This window comes from Pempheris klunzingeri, chromosome 11, assembly GCF_042242105.1.
Source record: "Pempheris klunzingeri isolate RE-2024b chromosome 11, fPemKlu1.hap1, whole genome shotgun sequence".
Classification (NCBI taxonomy): domain Eukaryota; kingdom Metazoa; phylum Chordata; class Actinopteri; order Acropomatiformes; family Pempheridae; genus Pempheris; species Pempheris klunzingeri.
Window position 1 is genome coordinate 21,232,501 of NC_092022.1, and position 19,707 is coordinate 21,252,207.

The 19,707-nt window shown below is 39.6% G+C and overlaps 2 protein-coding genes across 2 annotated transcripts in view; one reads left to right on the forward strand and one right to left on the reverse strand.

Annotated features, from left to right (window-relative positions):
* The window catches only part of LOC139209651 (trypsin-3), a 3,797-nt gene extending 587 nt beyond the window's left edge, over window positions 1-3,210 (reverse strand). Inside the window, exons 1-4 of the mRNA XM_070839449.1 lie at window positions 3,144-3,210; window positions 2,817-2,970; window positions 1,726-1,864; window positions 1,379-1,633 (exon numbers count right to left, since the gene is read on the reverse strand). Of these exons, the coding sequence (XP_070695550.1) occupies window positions 1,379-1,633; window positions 1,726-1,864; window positions 2,817-2,970; window positions 3,144-3,210 (615 nt within the window). The remainder of the gene's footprint in view (window positions 1-1,378; window positions 1,634-1,725; window positions 1,865-2,816; window positions 2,971-3,143) is intronic.
* Window positions 3,211-8,059: 4,849 nt separating this feature from the next.
* LOC139209322 (trypsin) lies at window positions 8,060-13,838 on the forward strand. Its single transcript, XM_070838972.1, has 5 exons — window positions 8,060-8,119; window positions 10,384-10,543; window positions 12,256-12,397; window positions 12,514-12,780; window positions 13,668-13,838. Exons 1-5 carry the CDS (start codon window positions 8,065-8,067, stop codon window positions 13,836-13,838), a joined length of 795 nt encoding a protein of 264 aa, XP_070695073.1. The 5' UTR covers window positions 8,060-8,064.
* Window positions 13,839-19,707: the final 5,869 nt, after the last annotated feature.

Consider the following 19,707-nt stretch of genomic DNA (forward strand, 5'->3'; position numbering starts at 1 on the left):
ATAGTTACTCTTAAAAAGAATATGAATGATATGATAACATACTACACCACCAGGGTTGGGTAGCAACGTATTACATGTAATCGGAAGCAGGTAACCAGATCATGAAAAATAAATTACTATTATCAACCTGGATTTCATTTGAAAAAAAATGCAATGCCGTCAAAATTGTTAATTCAATAACTGTTTTTAAATTATGAAACTTATTTTCATGATAACAAATGCTATTAACTCATTTAACGTGCGTCTGACATACAAAGGTTCAAAGACAAGTACTGCAAGTTCTTGCAAGTACTACAGCCTGTTATTCCTAAAGAAACAGCATCCAACATGTTCTACGCTTGTGGTTTGTGCCAGTGCTGTTTCTGTAGGGGTGATTTCATTTGGACAAATGCTGACTATGCGAAAAGCATTTTATTTGCATTAAAAAATGTTTTGAGTCCCATATCATGCAAAATGAACTTTTTTAGTGTCTTTTTAACATAAATATGTGTCTCTACTGTGCCTACAGACCAGCAAACTTTGAGTAAAGATCGTCCTCTCTCTTTTTCTCCTGCCCCATCTTTCAGTAAACGTGTGAATACGCTCGGGTTAGGTTTGGCTCCCCTTATGATGTCATAAAAGGACCTGTTGATCATGTGACCTCATCCAGCCCCATCGGCAGGCTGACTGACCCCGCCCACTGAAAACCACATGAGTACACCTTGCTGCCCCCCATTGTTTTTCCTTACTAACGCCAGCTCCCAGTCAGACGAAGATGTCGAAGGTGAGAGAAAAACAGCAGGTTGTTTCTGCTCTTCTAAAACGGAGTGTTCAGACAGAAAACTGCAGCAGCTGCAGCAGCCATGCTTGCTATGAGAAAAAATAATGTCTTTTTTGAGCATTTAACCATGTAAACCTGTTCTAGTAGGGCCTCCAAATACAAGTATGAACTTTAAAATGAGCAGACTGTAGGACCTTTCAAGAGGAAAAGGAATTTTTTTTAAACTCGCATTTAAAGTTAAGGTGCAATTTGTTAAGGTTATGGTATTTGATTTTGAAGTAACCCAACAGTAATCCCGAATTATTCAGATTACATTGCATTTTCTTGTAATCCAATGGATTATGTTACTAATTACATGTGATTGCCATGAGATTTGTATTCAGTAACTGACAACATCATCTGATCCAACACTGTACACTACAAAAGGCACCGTTATGCAACATTGTCAGATAGGCTACTGATCAAAACACGCACAGCACAGCATGCAGACCAATATAAAGGGAAATATTAATTCTAATAAAATGATATTTAATATAAATAAAACATCATGCAACATTATTAGGTACTAATTAAATCATTCAACACATGCATTAGGAAAAAAGAGAAAAAATTCTGTACCTGGCAGGAATCTTTGCCACCCATCCGAGATCCAGCACACAGCATGTTTGAAGTGATCCTCCCCCAATAGTAATAAGAGCAGTAAGGAATTATTCTCACGTCCACAGCACGAAGCACAGGAGAGAGGTAGTAACTGTAAATCTGTGTCACACCCCAGCCGCTCACTGTGCAGACATCATTGTTGCGCAACTGATTGTCTTCACTTGGCAGAAGAGCTGGCTGGACGTTGGCATTCAGCAGTGCTGGCCTACTCAGCTATAACACAAACCAAAGGTAGGGCACCCCTTAGGCATGCTGGACACCTGGTCATGTTCTTCTATCTGTTCTATTTCTATTCTTCTGCCTACCTTGATGAGCATGATGTCGTTGTTGAATGTCTTGAAGTTATAGTTGTGGACATATATCTTTGAGACATTAAAGACCTGTTCATATCCCTCTGTTTGCTCCAGGTTGTGTTCGCTTAACACCACCCTCATCAGACTGCTCCTGATGGACAAAAACAGACAGGAGGTGCTTCAGAACTTACCCTGCAACTTTAAAAAAAACAAAATAAAATCAAAATTTCACGTTAAAAAAACCCACAAAAAACAACACAGTCTCCTCAGTATACATCAACACATTCAATTATCTTAATTTTTCTTAAAACTAACGGTGAACTGTGAGTACATTTACTCAAGTACTGTAATTAAATACAGATTTATATACACTGTTGCCCATAAAGTTGGAATAAAATGTTTTTTTACCTCTTCTCATGAAATGATTGTGACAATGTGATTTATTCTTGATAAATAAAGTGTATATCTTCTCAACTTTATTGATCAAACTCTTCCAAACATATCACAGTGAAACTTAAACCACAATTAACCTTTGCAAACTGTGTATTCAGGCTTTAACAAAATTGGGGGTATTGAACAATTATTCCAACTTTATGGGCAACAGTGTATATATTATTTATATAGTATTTGCAATTTACTTGAGTATTCTCTTTTCATGCATCTTTATACTCCACTATTACACTGCAGTTCAGAGGAAAATGTTCTGACATGTACTCCAGAGCATTGGTTTGACAGCTTTAGTTACTAGTTACCCAACAAATTAAGGGTTTTTGCATACAAAGCATAAGTAAAGTAAAGTACAGGTGAAACTATTAATTGCTTAGTCTGTTAATCGAATACAAATAATTCATTTGTAATCATTTAGTCATTTTTCAATGATTTGGGGGTTTGAACTGTGTCACTTTAGGGTTAAGAAAATAATTAATCTACTGATTATTTTCTTTTATTTTCATTTTGATTATGAAAATAATCATTAGCAGCAGTCCGATACAAAATATAATAATATATGTGAGACATTAATCTGTAATTTTTACAGTGTGGTATTAGTACTTCAAGGACCTGGATACTTCAAGACGTCTGTGCTGTCTGGTGTCAGTACTCACGGTCTCCAGCAGTGGGCAGCAGACACCACCCACAGAGGGTGCACCAAGGTTCCCCCACAGTAGTGTTGCCTCGTATGAGACTGCAGAGACGCTTGATACCTGATAGAGTACGGCACGACCTCCTGACCCCCAATGATCCTCGCTGTAAATGTCTCTGTAGGCAGTGAGAGCAGGTGCCCTGTGAGCTCTTTTGGTTTACAAAAAAGTCACCCGAGGATTTTCACCTTCATGTCAGTGCTCTGTGAAAGTCCCTTTCAGCGTGGTCCAACATCTATGATGTTTTATTATTGCACTCAGGAATGAACATTTTGTGATTGAGGAGCTTACCTGATACTGACAACGCAAAAATCAGCAGCACAGCAGACAGCAGTGTAGCCATAGTTTTAGCTGTCATCTGTAATGTAGAAACATGGCTTATAGCAGCTTCTACGCACAATATATAATGTGACGATTCACTCAATCACTCCGCCGATCCTAATCAAATCCGAGTTTTATCCCTTTTATCATTAGACAACCATATTTATCTGTGTGCAAAACCTCACTGGACTATGCACTAACTCTAGCTCAAGGGAATTCACTAGAGCACTAAATAAATATTTAAATAGAATTTATACTTCAAATAGAATATATCCATATGTTATATATATATATATATATGTATTATAGTAATAGAGATATAGTTTCACACAATCTTACCCTGAAATCGTGGCAGAACGCTGAATATTAATTATTAATTTTAACAACAAGGGTTAAAATCAGCTACTTACCTGTAAGCCCGACCACAGCAAACTCCAGAGTATCTCCAACTGGTGGGACCAATGCTCTCCTGTCCTTTTATGGTGTAACTGTATCCTGGTTCAAACCTTTTGTTTAAATTATCTTTTCGTCTTGTTTTGTGCTGTGACCATCTCACGCTGCAACAATGAAAGTGACCTACTACATGACAAAGCTAAGGTGCTCGCCTGTATTATGTAGGTTTCAAGCTCTAGTTTTCTGCTCGCACCTTGGGATATGGAGGTATTTGAGATGGGAACGCCCCTACAATGTCATTTTCATCAGCAGGTTATGGACTGAATAAATGTTTATGACCTTGTTGATGTGATGAAACTCGCTCAGGCCAATTTGTCATGACGTGTCTTGTAGGTCTGTAGTGGGCATCATAAGAAATAGTCCCAGTGACTGTTACTACAACTAAAAACAGTAAATAAGCTCTCATTTGGAAATGCTGAAACTTTTGTTGAATAATCAGTCCCAAAGAGATTCAATCCGCAATGATACAGAACAGAGAAAGTCTGACATTTTTACTTGAAAAATGACTACAATGATAAATCAACTATCAAATGAGCTGCCTGTTAGGTTTCAGACAATGTATCAACCCTCTCAGCTCTAAATGAAATGAGGAGTTTATGAACATAAAGCAAAAGGATTGAAAAGCAAGTAAAAAAAAGTTTGAAAGGACAGAAAATTATGAACAAAATGGTGGTTTAATTGGTAAATGTAAATATTGTTTACACACAGATTTGTCCCTGTTTTGTTAAACTCATGTGTAACCTCAGCAGTTGAAACCTGCCGTGTTAAACTAAATGCCACTGTAAAGTTAGGTGTCTGTTTATCTATTTTAATATAATGTATAAAATAATATATTTTACTATTTCTGAATCTCTTTTCAATTGATAAAGTGAAATGAAGACTGTTTACTGATCACAGGTTAAAATACATACATTTCTTCATGCTTGTATTAAAATCCTTCATAATATGGAAGTACAGTAATGCCAAGTCCTGCCCCTCCAATACAGACTGGCCAATCATAGTGTAGCATTACCCAACTAGGAACACGTTCTACTATACGGCTGACTCTCATGCAATAGCTTCAGATTTTCTTTGTTTTCAGGCAGGTTTTGTAGATTTCAAGCTGTTCCTACTTAAATGTTATGCCTAGGGCATATGTAATAGCGATACTCGCTCCCCAGTGAGGTTTGACGGAAATATATGTTTCTAGTTTGCTGACACAAGGAGAGTAACTTTACAGCACATTAATCATTAACTAACCTAAGGAACATTGTTGCTCCTTAAAGGGAGACTATGCTGATTTTCAACCGGCTTTGTTTGGCAATGTGGGTTGTATGTGCAAATGAACAATGTTAAGCTTTAGAGCACCTGTCAGCACCCAGCTCATAGTGGATAACGGCTCTAGAGCTGTTGTTCGATTTTATTTCCGTTATTTTACAGTGAAGTCAGTCGTTCAGTTGAATAACAGCCCTAGAGGCGTTAATGTCCACCAGAGGGACAATGAGCTTGATGGCGAATGGGAAGTTCTCACACAGGCAAACACAGATGTTTCATAAGAACTGGATGCTGGACTGAAAATGGCGCCTATGCGTTCCAATAGGAACTGCTCATCCAGTGCACACACCAAAGGTTTCTAGCTCACTGGTTTGGTTCCCAGGTATGCAACCCACTGAATATGTACAGTAGTGCTCATCCCATCATGCCTTTGGTGAATGATGAATGGCTGGTACCACAGCAATGATATTTCAGTGAGAAAAGTACTTTTAGGGGATTTGGAAAGATTAAGCCCACATGGCTTGAAAATGAAATATAAAATTGTGAAGGGTCAAGTGGCTGATTTTAAGCCTTTGAGCTGCAAAAAGGACTCAGATCTGACACTATATCATCAAACAAACTATATTAGCCAACCTCATGTATACTGAACATAATTTTATGCATATCATAGAAAATGATGTATACACACACTGCACTTCGAATACCAAGAGGCAGTGGTTACCAGGTAACCAATAACATTGGTTCAAATGTTTTTGTTCTCATAGAACATGCGTTGCATGCTGGGAGACACAGCCTTGAAGCTCAATGCTTTCAGAGTACCAACTATAATGTGTTCATAGCAGACTTTAGCATACTGTCACATACTTAAATTGCCCCCCTGATGCTTAATGGCATTTTAGACCTGGTTACCATTTCTTTCTGGGGAAACCTGAGGTATTCCCAGGGAAGGTGAGCCATATAATCCTTCTGGTGTGTCTGTCAGAGTACCTTTGACACCTGAGGTGTCAGGAGGAATCCTGATAAAATGCTTAAATCACCTTTGCTGGCACCTCTTTAATGGGGAGGAGCAGCAGTTCTTTCCACCTGCAGGTTCAGCTCCCTCTTCACCACGACAGCCTGCACGCACCGCCAGCAAACCACCTGAGGCCTCAGGATGAGGTTATTTAAGGGATAATGTCTGACGAGGTGTCCATTATAAGGAATGGACAATGGGAAGACTGAAGACCGATGAGGAGTCCATTAATTCTTGATTATAGACATGGGCATTATTGTACCATGGTCGCTTGCCAAAGAAAAAAAATAAGATCCCAGTTTCCCACCTCTCCTGAGGGTTTGACTAAGACCTGGAACAGTAATAACCATCCCATAAGGTTCTCATGCAATGGAAGGATTACAGTAAGTAGGATGAACCTTTCTGTGTGTTCACATCAACAGCAAGATTAATTTTTCACACAACATACAAGGCCAATGCAAAGACGCAAGCAGACACAAAGTTGCACCAGGTGACGTGAGAGACACGAGTGATGCAACAAGAATGACGTGAAGTTCACACATCATGCAAGTTACAATTGTTCAACTTGAGTGAAAAAATTGCGTTCCCATGTGAATAATGGAAGTAAGCTCACTGTGAAATGGAAGTAATACAGGAGATATTTCTAGTCTTCTCAACTCAATTAACTTGTTGGCTCAGCCATGAGATAGAAAGCTAACATTATCCTCGGACGATTCAATGTCAATAAAGAATTGATTTGAAGTTACATACAGGGAGTTGAGTAGAATAATAGATTATAGATAAGTTATTTCATTATTATAATATAGAATAAAGAATGTTATTATAATAGACTGTATAATGATAAACACACATAATATGAATTCAAATTGAATACATTTGTAATTTAAGACCTTTTTCCAAGGGGAAAATGCACTGTTTTGATTGGGAAAACAGTGCTAAGTCATTGGTGCCATTAGAGAAGTACTGACAGTGATACTGGTGCTGATAAGACATCGCTGCCACCCCAGTCTAATTACTGTAAACCAAGATTATCTCAGGATCTACATGTCTCCTCTCCAGGCAGTGAAACATTTTGTTACAGAGTCATGAATTAGTTATTTTTTAAGTGACTTCAGTTTTTTTTTTTTTATTCTGTCAGTAATTAAAACAAGAGAAACATGGGACCCTTAAGCAGATTTTAAAGAATTAAGAAAACGTCTGTCCTGATAGACTTTGTTTAGAATCTCCGTCAAGCCTTACAGATGTTATAAAATCAAATACAGCTGTGCTGATTGTTCATTCCAGAGGCAGACAGATGAATGTGAGAATGGGGGAGCTGGATTGCTTCGTGCAGTGATGACAGTAGTTGGACTGAGGAGTGGGTCATGCGTAAAAAAGGCAGCGGTCAGCACTCAGGGGATGTGAGTGGTACCAGGAGCGCAGCTATAGCTTTCAGTTGTAGGGAGGGCAACAGAGATGACTATTAGCCTGCTGAGGTCAGGATCTCCACAGAGGGATGGCAGCAGTGATGAGACCGGCCTAAGCTGTGCTCCATTTTTAATGACACCCGGCCTCAGAATAGATGTGGAGCAGCAGCGCTAGCTCGACCTGGTCGGACACAAAAGCCTTTACTGCTTGTCATCAGTCAAAAACCCTCATTAATCCTTCCTGGGGGAATCAGTGAGGGGACACTGCACAGTGCTGAAGAGCTGCAGATACCCTTAATGTATCCTCTTTCATTTAGGATGACTTTCATTAGCAGCCCGTTTGATCCACATGAGGAACTACAATCACAAGCTGAAATTTGTCACGTATTGGTCGTTCTGTATAGCTGACAGGGCGACAACATCAGAGTAGCTTTAGGAAAAAGCTATCTAGGAGGGCCTGACATACAGAATGAGGACAGCACCATAAGCACAGTATATGCTTCACCTTTTATGTGACAGTGAATGGGCCTTCAGTAAACTGGGTGATCATATAAACAATGAAGAACTGTAGGGCAGCTTGGGCAGGTCATGGAAGACAAGGGGCTGTGCTGAGCTTCAATTATATATCGGTGCAGGATAAGGAGGTGACCATGGCGACGGAAATCGGAACTATAAGAAACCCGAGAGTGCAGGTGTAATGCCTTGCTGTTGAAGTAGCACACTCTGCCTCTTTCTGCTTGTAGGTTGCTCGTCCCATTGTCAAACTATGGACCTGCCATCTTTATTGCTTTGTATACTGCTGGAAGTCCTGGCTGCAAACTGTAAGTAAGCTTCTTTTTGTTGAATTTACAGTTTATTCAAGTATGCATGACAGGGCTTTAAGTGAAGTTATACAAACAAACGTGTCCAACACCCTGAAAGATAACATTTTGTTTTGGGTTCATATGTCAAATGTGTGTTTACATGAGCTGAACATGCATTAAAAACACGCATCCTCTTCTACCAATGTTTTAAAAGTTCCCTTTTAGCAATTTCCAGCCCTGATGCTCCCATGAGATAGTCATTTGACAAAAAAAGTGTGACTCAGAGTCATTTTCATCAGGGCTTGACTGAGCTTCTTACTGGCATAGTAATAGGAAAGGGGGAGAAGTGGCATGGATTGTACTTGAAATGACAAGATGAGAATATTTCAGCAGTAAAATGGACAGAGTGTAATTTTGTTTTGTGATATTTGTTAGATCTAGTTAGAATCACCTTTGTAAAGTCCTTTGTAGTGACACTTCTGCAATGGAAGATTTTAAAGTTACATTTAAAACTTCAGTCTAATCATTAATAAGGTTTAAAACTCCTGTAACGGGCACATTGTTACAACAAAGACAAAGAGCTTTCGATATGAAAGGTCAGTGAAAGTGTGCTTATTCAACAAAAAAATTTGAAACCTCAGGAACAACAGATGAAGGCAGCAAAACGACAATAAGTAATTGTGGCCAACACCCCCTTTTGTGATGGACAATTATGTCGCAAAGATAAAACCTGAAAAGCGACTGATAAACATCTTGAACAGGTCTAGGATCTGGGACTGAGCAGAGCGGTTTAATACACAGCAGACTTTTACTAGTTTTAGCATGCTTTGAAAATATGGACCGAATATGGAAAATAGTATGTTTGTCTGCATAAATGGCAGCTAACTACATTAGCAGCAAGCAGTAAATTGCATTTATGTAACTGGCTACAATGTACAGCTAGCAGTGTGTGTGCGTGTGGTAACGAACATGAATTTTATCCAATTCAATTCAGCTGACATGACATATAATAGGAGGCCCATTATTCAAGGTACAGTTACAGGGTCATTACATAATCCTTTCTAAGGCACCTGTATGTGTGTATCCCACACACCCAATCCCTGCCATGTACACTGTATAGAGTTACCATTTTACTTTTGACACGCACCACTGCTGCTAATTATAGCTTGGGATGAATATCTGGGACAGTAATGAGTGGGCATTGTCTCATCGCTGATGGCTTTTGTACGTCTGTCTGGAAGTCTCAGCCGTGGTCAGGATTGTAGAAATATTGAGGTTGTGGGTCCGAGTGCCCCAAAGTCCCCGGAAGTGCTTTAAAGTTTATAAGTATTTGGATTGCTCACATTTTATTCATTCACAGAAGTGCTCATCAAATTTAATTTCCCAGCATTTAGGTCTGTTGTGTCAAAGCTCAAGGCCTGCTCTTCCTGCCAGGAATAAAACTCTGATGGGGAAATACTGAATACCTGGCAGCTATATTGAGTCTAACAGTACTGGAATCCGACTATAAAATGCCAAACACATGAACATTTTTAATTTTAGAATGTAAAGTGCTCCTCAGGTTATTAAAACGCTCACAAAGAAAACTATAGAGGATGTGACCTCTTCAGTGGTAGCTACAGCCCTGGGATGGATGCCAGACATGATGAAAACAAAAAACACATTTTAAGTGGTTGATCCATACAAGTACAAGTCCAGCACTGAAAATGCCACATTAGTAAAAGTATTACTGATAGTCATAATTCAGGAAAAATGACCTTGGTGAATGTTATACTATCAGACATTATATCATTAGATTATTCATGTGTAAGTAACATTTTACTGATGAGGGTGGTCAACGTGTTGGTAATTTTCACTACTTTATTGGAATATTCATTGGAATATATAAAACTACTCGAATAAATGTACTTAGTTACTTTCTACCACTATTGTGGAGGATTCAAAGCGCTACATGAACAGTAGAAATCCAAAAGGATTCTCCAACCTGTGTATTAACATCAGATAGATAGTGATGGTCCGACTCATCCTTACTGTGAATCAATGTACCTCAGAGATGAGATTGCTTTTCATCGATCTGTTAAGCCAGAAGCATCTGTGCAGTGAAGTCAGCTGTTGTTTTCTTTAGAACATGTGTTGGTCCTGCAGATGCTGCAGCTGCAGTGTTAGCTCTGTGTGGTTTGCACAAAAACCTTATGGACCGTTATAGACATGTCTCTCTCTGTTAGCTATCTAAACTGGTCTTTATTCCCTCCTCTGTGTGTGTGTGTGTGTGTGTGTCGCAGGTCGAGTTGTTGCACAGGGACGTATTGTGGGAGGATACGCACCAGTTCCACATTCAATCAAGTACATTGTGTCGATACAGACAACAGAGCGTCAGCACATTTGCGGAGGCTCCTTGATAAATAAGTATTGGGTAATCACAGCGGCACACTGTAACGTTGGGTGAGCTTATTTTTCTTCTTTTGATTTACCTCTAACAGTTACTTAACCTCGGGCAGAAACACGAACTTGAGCAAGTGGTAAAACAAGTCCCAGGTCACAGTATAATGCACCCTTTTGCATCCTGACGTAGCTTTACGTAAGGAAGTCGCTGACTGCAATAAAAGGCCTATTGACATACGATGACCTCGACTTGACTTGTCTGCGTGTAAATGTGTGCATGCAGGATTTCACTAGAAGATCCAGTAATTTGGAGCCATATCAGATCAGGACTGAGAGAAAGGACATGAAAGTGATACAAGCACGCCTGTGACAATGGGGCTCTGTGGTACTGCAATCTGACACAATGATATGAGAGTCTCAAGGCTCAGTGACAGCACACTTTCATATAGATTACAAGTGGTTTTGCTCATAAGGAAGCAATCGTTGCAGACAATAACAGAGTTTAATCCAGACTCTTGGGTTTCAACAATATAACAGCAAACTGATATCAGCCTTTTATGAAAGGTTCTCTGTATGACAGGCAGGCACACATTTGTTTTGGGCTATAACTGATACTGGATTTGTCAGTGGATTCCGCTTCCCGAACACTCAACAAACAACAGCTTCTGTCCTCTTTACTGACAACAATAGCCCAATAAAATCTCTCCCTCTATCTCTCTATCTCTCTCAAAATCTTACAAAAATCCAAAGCATGCTTGCTTTTATAGTTCATATTTTATAGTTATATTCATAGAACTCAAAACACTTGGTTGAGTTCAGGGAAAGATCAGATCTTTTCATTTCATATTTAACCGTAGCCCAACATGTATACTACATTAGCACCATATTACCCTAAAAAAAATAGGCTTTTCTTGGTGAAAAAACTGCTGGCAATTGTTACGTATGTGTTAGTAGCATATAACTTGTAATTTGCTACAAAAAATGTGCTTAACAAATAAAGCTGCACTGTTTTTTTTACACTATTACAATTATCTTTATAGAAATTGTCAGTGTTTTCTGCAAAAACAGCTCCGATAAACCCACTGCACGCTACCTACCCAGCACCAGACGACAGATGAACAGTCGGTGAACGTAGTGGAACATTAATCAATACCCAGATATTTTTCTCTGGCATTTGAGAAGACAAACACAGACCAGAAACATGATGTGTCAAGCTGAGGTTTCATCCCAACAGATCTTTTTCACAGCAGACATTTTGACGTCATGGCAGAAAAAGCTGGTGAAATCAATAACTTTGATAAAGGCTGAGTTACTGTCAAGTGTTGGTGGTATTGTGCGTGCTGGTCCATTGTAGCGGTTTACAGGAACACACTAATGGAAGAAAACTATTATTAGTTTCTTAGTTACTCACTGCTTACTGCTTTTTACTGCTATGACAACTTTAATAGTGTGCTGATGAAAGTAAAGCTCAGTGTTAAAATACTTAAATACTTTTGTTACATTTATAACTTCAGAGTCAAGAAAAAAAAGTTGAAACTCCCGTTCAATTTTGAAAAAGTGAGAAATAAAATCTTCGGTGTTGAAATGATAAAATAATTCATATTTTATTAGTTGTGCAAAACACGTCCTGTTTTTTGGTACTTTTTATTGTTTCTCTTTATGTCCATTCAGTTAATTTTGTTTTCTTTTTGTTGATATTCTGTATGATATTGTTCTTCAGTATATTATAATATTCTCACTTATATAGATCTCTGCTTCTACAACCTCTGTAGGGAGGACAAAATGATGATAGTGGCAGGGGACTACTCTCTGAGCATCTACGAGGGAACAGAGCAAGAAATCCTGCCCCAGCTTCTGGTTCCCCACCCTGGGTACAACAGCATCACCAACGACAATGACATAATGCTCATAAAGGTATAATATGCAAACTATTGGTGTTCTGTAATTTTTTAGTGGGTGTTATTCCATCTAGGGCTGAATTCGGTCTCAGTCGGCCTGTTTACTGATCACACTGTCCTCCGTCTCCCCAGCTGAAGGCCCCAGTTTATCTGAACAGCTACGTGTCCATCGCTCTGCTGCCGCGCCAGGGCGCCTCCATAGCGGAGGGCAGAGTGTGTCGGGTGTCAGGCTGGGGATACACCAGCCACAGTGGAGGCCAGATCCCCTCCACCCTCCGCACTGTCAAGCTCCCCATTGTCTCTACAGAAAAATGCAACAACAGTGAATCCTTCCACGGCAATATCACTGAAAACATGATCTGTGCTGGTTACAGTGTCGGTGGAAAGGATGCCTGTCAGGTAAGAACAGTCAGTATTTTTACTAAATGACTAAATTACTAACTGACACGGCTTTTTTCTATACTTCTTCAAAAAGAGGAGTAGTGTATACATTTTTACATTTTCTTTTATTTGGGAATAAGGGAAGTAGTCACTACATTACTGGAGTTATTAGTCACTTTGCAGACAAAGTTATTATATACAATATATGTATAAAAATAACTTATGAGGATCTCATAAAATAAATATAGTGGTTTGTCATAGGTTATTGTACCCTTTAGTAAATAGGTAAGAATCTATCTTCCTCTCAACCAGCTGCAACATAAAATGCAGCTTAACATGAATGCATCACTAATAATAATACCATATTGTAATATGTAGAAGTTTTTGAATACACAGCTTTTGCTTGGATTGGAGTATTTTCACATTGTGGTATTGATACTCTTACTGAAGTGAGTATAAGTACTGCAGTAAATAAGTGACTTCTTCCACCACCGGTCTCACGTGTAGTGTCATTTATTTAAAAAGCCACCGTAATTTCTTAATGTCAATGTAATTTTACCAAATGTTACTGAACAAGAATTAATAGTGAACTTGGGGGCAATTTTCAGCTGTGGGCTAATAAGCGTTTGGGAACAGTGAGCGTGCACGACGGTGTATGTGGGATTGAGCTAAAATAAACTGCAGGGCCTGTGTTCATGGAAACGAGGTAACATGTCATCTAGTGCAACACACTGGACAACAATGGAGGTCTATGGCACAGAGGAATAAGCTATTTCATGGTGTAGGCGCACAGACAATGTAGAAAAAATATAGACAATCACCAGACGCGTCCTTAATGACTCTAGCGGGAGGCCTGGAAGAATATCATGTCATCCCCGATGTTTCCTTCTTTCCTGCTGTTTCAGGGGGACTCTGGGGGTCCACTTGTGTGTGAGGGCCGGGTCTATGGCGTAGTGTCCTGGGGGAAAGGGTGTGCCGATGCCCAGTTTCCTGGAGTCTACACTGCTGTGTCCAACTACCGCAGGTGGATAGACAACACCATATTTAACTATTACAACAGGTGTAGCACGATTTAGAACCCAGTGTTAGTGAGATGAAAAGAAAAAACAACTCATTCACTCAACTGCACATTTGATTATATGTTAATATATTAAAGGAATAGAGACATTTTGTTAAATAAGCTTATTAAAGAGTTAGAAGAGAAGATTAATACCACTGTACCACAAATATGAATCTACAGCTGGTAGCCAGGTAGCTTAGCCTAGTGTAAAGACTGGAAATAGGGAAACAGCTCTGTCCAAACGTAATAAAATCCACTTTGCACAGCACAGCTAAAGCTCAATAACTAATATTGATTAATCATTGGGTTTATCTAATCGACACAACAACCAAAATGTAAAAATTGTCATGTTGAACAGAACAACTCAAGGCAAGAGAAGCCAATAAGTGCATTTTCCAAAATGCCAAATTATTCCTTTAAGTTTCAAGCTTGAATATTTATCATGTCTGTTGTCGACCTGTTTAAAGCATTAACAAAAAACCTAAACAAGTGATGGATAATCCACTGACATCCCTCTGGTAAAATAAAAGGACAAACTAACCCACGTCTCCATCATCATCATCAGGATTAAGGTGCCATATCACTGCTTAAACGGCTCAAAAATCAATGCTTTCAAAGCCTCCTGCAGAACTAGTGGAAATGCTGTCAGTAAGAACATGCACATTAATCAGGTTTACCTTTTGCTACAGCAGCAATATCAAAGATCACATGAGCATTCAACAGCAACAACTATACAATATAATGCAATCCGGCGCTGACATCCTTGACATCCTTACAATGTTTATCCATCAACATTTGATGATATCAGCCTCTCAAATGTGACGATTTGATGATTTTCCTTGTCTTGCATTATTGAATAAAACTGAATAGATTTGGGTTCCGCACTGTCGGTCAGACAAACCATAGCACTTAGAAGACAGCACCTTGGATTTTGATTGAGGTTGGCATTTTTCACTGTTTTCTGACACAACAATTAAAACAAATTAGTCACAAGATTAATTGCTATTGAACGGAACTGTTAGCTGCAGCCCAGGAAATTGTCGATTCAGCTACAGGGTCATTTTTCACACAGTTGTTTGTGGGTTTGTTGCACTGGAATAAACATCAAATGGTGAAATTCACGCTTTTGATCAGCTCTGTTCATATTGAATGCAGGCATAAATATTACACAAATAGATTGATTTATTCTTTACGGTCGCATTTAATCAATATCAGAAACATCAGACCATTAAGGCATACAGAATTTCTGAATGTGACCTATCTCAGTTACTGTGATTAAGAATCTTTTAATATTGTGTGTATGCGTGTGTGTGTGTGTGTGTCTGTGTGTGTGTGTGTTTGCGTGTGTGTGTATTTTCTGAGCATGTCCTTAGTTTAATTAGTAAATTAATGATTACTGCCAATTTCATGTGGTTTATTTATGGACTAGCGGTGTTATGAACCCAGCACTATGCATAAAGCACCTTCAAGTGTGAGAGTTGAGCAACTGCACGGAGTTAGGTGAAAAAAAAAGGAAAAAAAAAAAGAAGAGAGGTTGAAATTGTGAATGTGTAATAAAACAACGACGTGAACTGTAGTGTTTTCTTGTTTTATACACTGTAATAAATGACTGATCATCCCACCGTCCGGCTGACCTCTTTATTTGCAGTAACAGGGCCGATATCGCAGCCTGGAGGCTCACCGCAGCTCTTTGCTTGGAGACTTTTAACAAGTTACACAAGCTGTGTGGATAGATAACTGGCAAAGTGCTTTTCATGCTGTGTCATTCATCCAACAAGTTCTGTGAAGCCATTACAGGGAGTTACAGGGAGGCAGTAAATAAGTCAGTACACTGATTAATTTTTAAAAACTACAGCGAGCCCTTCTGGTATAGAGTGTAACGCTTGGTTTCTTGTCACCAGCCTTTTCTAAAACAGCGGAGGAATCATCCCCAAACTGGACTACCCTCATGAAATATGCATACAGCCAGTCTTCCCTCTGAGCAATCTGTGTAATGGCTCTGAGGCGTCGCTTGACTCCTTCCTCTTCCTCACAAGCACGGCCAGTGATTCCCATAAAGGCGGGCAGAGGCGAAGCCAAGTGAAATCATTGCAGACGGTGTCACACCTGATAGGTGTAGGTGTATCGTAACAGAATGAATAGTTGATGTCCTACTTTAGAGGCCTCTCTGGTTTCTCTGCTCGGCCCTCTTTGCTCTGTGATGATGGGTGTGTCAGTGCCCCATGTGATTGATGGATTTCAGGGCTTTTATGCCTCTGATTTTACAGGCTTGGTTACATAAAGGCTGATTCCTTTTGTTCCGCCATGAGAAGGCCTCTCAGGGGAGCGTTAGAGTATATCGACTGACATGGTTGATCCAGAGTACCCTATATGCACACTGGCTCACAAAGAAAAATGCCCCTCACTGTGTTTGCGTGGTTCATGTGGAAAACGTATTGATTGAGGCATGCAGATTGTGACCATTCCCTGAAAAGCTTCTCCCAACAGACTACAGACAAAACAGGTTTTATTATGATAATGGCTTCTTTTCCCTAAACCAGGCCACCAGAAGCCTTTATTTTACAATATGTGTTATTCATTCAAAGAGCAAAGTTTGCTTTAATGCCACAGGCAGAGATTTGGGGTCTCACGAGTAGTTTAGCTGGTACAGTATTCACACGAATAGACATTCAGGCAGTGGAAAACACTGTCGTCGGATCCAGTGGTGAAGTAAAAAGTACCAACACAGCAATTTAAAAAATACCTCGTACAGAAAATGCATTTGAAATCATTCTTAACTAAGAGTACTGAAATATGCAGAGTACTGGTAATGAAAGTAAGAGTTCAATGCCATTTACAGATTCACATTTACTGATGTAGCCGATTGGGGTAAAGCTAGAAACTGCTTTATATACTGTCAGGTAGTTCAGTCCAGTGGTTCCCAATATGGGTCGGCTTCCTAAAGAGCCACAAGATAAATCTGAGGCGTTGTGAGATGATTAATGGGGTCGAAGAGAAGAAAAACAGAGTTCTGCCGCACAAATTTGTTATTGATTTATCAAACTTTAGCTTTTTGTGAAGTATCGAATACCTTTACCTCGCTGGGCCTTAAACAATTATTCTAAGGAAACCGTCTGAGAAGTTTAGATGGGAAATACTCTTTGGCGGAACCACGAGCAAAGTCATCACAGACATCTGCATTTATATGGCAATGGGAATACTCGGCTAAAGTAGATCAAATTTGTACAGTGTTTCAGAAAAAGTACTCCTGACACAAGGTTTTAATATCAAGGCAACTCTCTGAAGATGATGAAAAGCTTTGTTAAAACATTAAAAGAAAACAATAAAGGTCACAACAAAAAGTAGTAGCTGCTAAAAGATGAAAATGAACAGGACTTATTTGAACCACCAGGGGGCATTTGATCATTAAGGCATGAAGAGCAGCAGAACAACAGATGAGGTAGAAGCTGCTGGCACTTCCTCCTCACAGCCTCCTCTCTTTGATTATAACGAGGCCTTCCTCTCAAGTGTTGTGTCTGCACATGAAATGGTTACATCACGCTTTTGAATTGAAATTATTATGGATGTGCAAAACCATAAGGCAGTCACGAGTGTGTGTGTGTGTGTGTGTGTGTGTGCCCTGCAGGTGATGCTTCATTAGAGGGCAAAATGAGAGAGAGAATGGGACAGAGAGAGGAGTGCATTATGTCGAGAAGCCCCGATGTCCCATGTCGCATGGTCCTCTATACTTTTTATAGCCGAGTGTTGGAGGCCAGACAGCTGCTCAAGTTCAGTGGGAAGCTGCGAGGCATGACAAGCTGAGATGAAAACGTGACTGGATTTATTGTGCGGCCCTGCCTTCAAAACCAAAGAGCCATTCAACTTAACAAACAGACTCTTTTTACTTTTCTTTTTTTTTTGTCTCCGTCCTTTCTTTCTCATCCACCCCTGCAGAGATTCATGCACTTTATTTTTTTTTCTTCAACAATTTCTCCTTAATTCTTGTCTTGACATGGCTTCAGCCAGGAGGCCTTTTTCAAGAATCTGGGACAACAGGCATGTGTAAAATATGCAGAAGATGGAATAATTGGCTCAGAGGCAAAGGCTGAAATATATATATATATATTTAAAAATAGAAAGGATAATCATCATTACGTTCTCCATATTTTTTTAAACAGGAACGGACAGAGGGGATTATGTTTTCTATTTTTATATATATATATATATATATATATACATATATATATATACATATATATATATAAAAATAGAAAGGATAATCATCATTACATTCTCCATATTTTTTTAAACGGGAACGGACAGAGGGGATAGCAGAAAAAAATTCTTTGCGCTGTTACTGTGCAGTCAAGCTTTTTTTTGTCACTTTTCACAGTAAAAGCATTCTTGATGGCTGGTCTGTATTAGGCACAAACACAGACACGCCGGTCTCAGACAGGAGAGCAGATTCACTGGATAATGAGTGGGCCGAGTGACTGAATCAGCCTCTCCAGTTCAGACTGCTTCCATTCTACAAAACACTGCACTCAGAATCAATTGTCTTGGCGAGCTTCAAACCTGAGACAACGTGAACCATTAGCTAACACTGAGAATAAGTCATCGATCCCAGCAGTCGAAGACAGAATCCTCAATTTAAAAGTTTATCTTATCTGATAATTCGGCCGACACTTTACAACCAGTCAGCACTAAAATCCATTACGTCTAATATAGGGCCATTTGTTTCCTCCATCCGTTAAGTAGAGTTTGTGGCTAAATGGAGATGAATAGCTCGTGTGTTACGTCCTGACAGTCTTGGCAAGACACACCTGGGAGAGCACAGCTGAATATTAAAAACCACTCACACTTCACACATGTACAAATAGCGCAATACATCCTCGCTCCTCTGAATAATAAATGCAAAGTGAGCCAGTGCGCAGTGTGTGTGAGCATTATCTTAAAACACTTGGACCCGTGTGATTTGGGAGCAGCGTTGCTACCGTACCTCATGAAGTCACCTAGCACTCAGATGTGGGAAACTATCTGCGTTACGTAACATGCAAATCCTGAGACAAAAGGCAGAAACACAAATTATTAGCTCACTCAGAGGAAATGGTAAACAATTACAAATAGAGTTTGAGGCTTTTCATGCAAAATGTCAGACTGAGGCAGCCTGCAGTGGTTTGAGGTGCAGGGAAATAGTGAGTGATTAGTATTGAGAAGCAGGATGAGGATGATAATTGCAAGTAACTGCACTTCAGTTTCCATGAAAGACATTTAGCACGGAGGATGAGAGAGATGTGAAGTGTGTCATCTCTCTTTTCATCCCTGTAGACAGTGAAGTGAGACGGTCTGGAAGGAAACTCTTTGGATGCACAGCTGAAAACATTTCACCGAACCTATTTGTTCATTAATGAGTAAACGCAGGCATGAGGAAGCATCTTTGGCTTTGGTCTTTAACATGTAAAGACTGAATGACAAGACACATTTTGAAAGGCTACCTCCATCCCCCACTCTTTTTTCTTTTTGCCTCTGCTCCCTTCCACGTCCTTTTTGCTGCTCAGTAGATTTATCAAGTTTCCCCTCAGAGGATTAGCAGAAAGTAGAGCACTTTAATCATGTTTCCTAACTTAGGGCTGCCATCAAAGCGAGGCACTGCTTTGTTCTGTTCAGGAGATATTGTTGATAACCCCCCTCCCCGAAGCCACAGATCAGAGCTCACTGACATTATTCCACCTCCTCTTTAACAACTAGTAACAAGACAGGCTCACTTGTGAAAACATCCTAACTTGTGTATTGTCGTAGCTGTCTTAATTGTTAATGCGTTATAAAATCCCTCCAGTGGGGGAAAGTAATGAGGCACATTTACTCAAGTGCTGTGATTGAGAATAATGTTGAGGTACTTCTAGTTG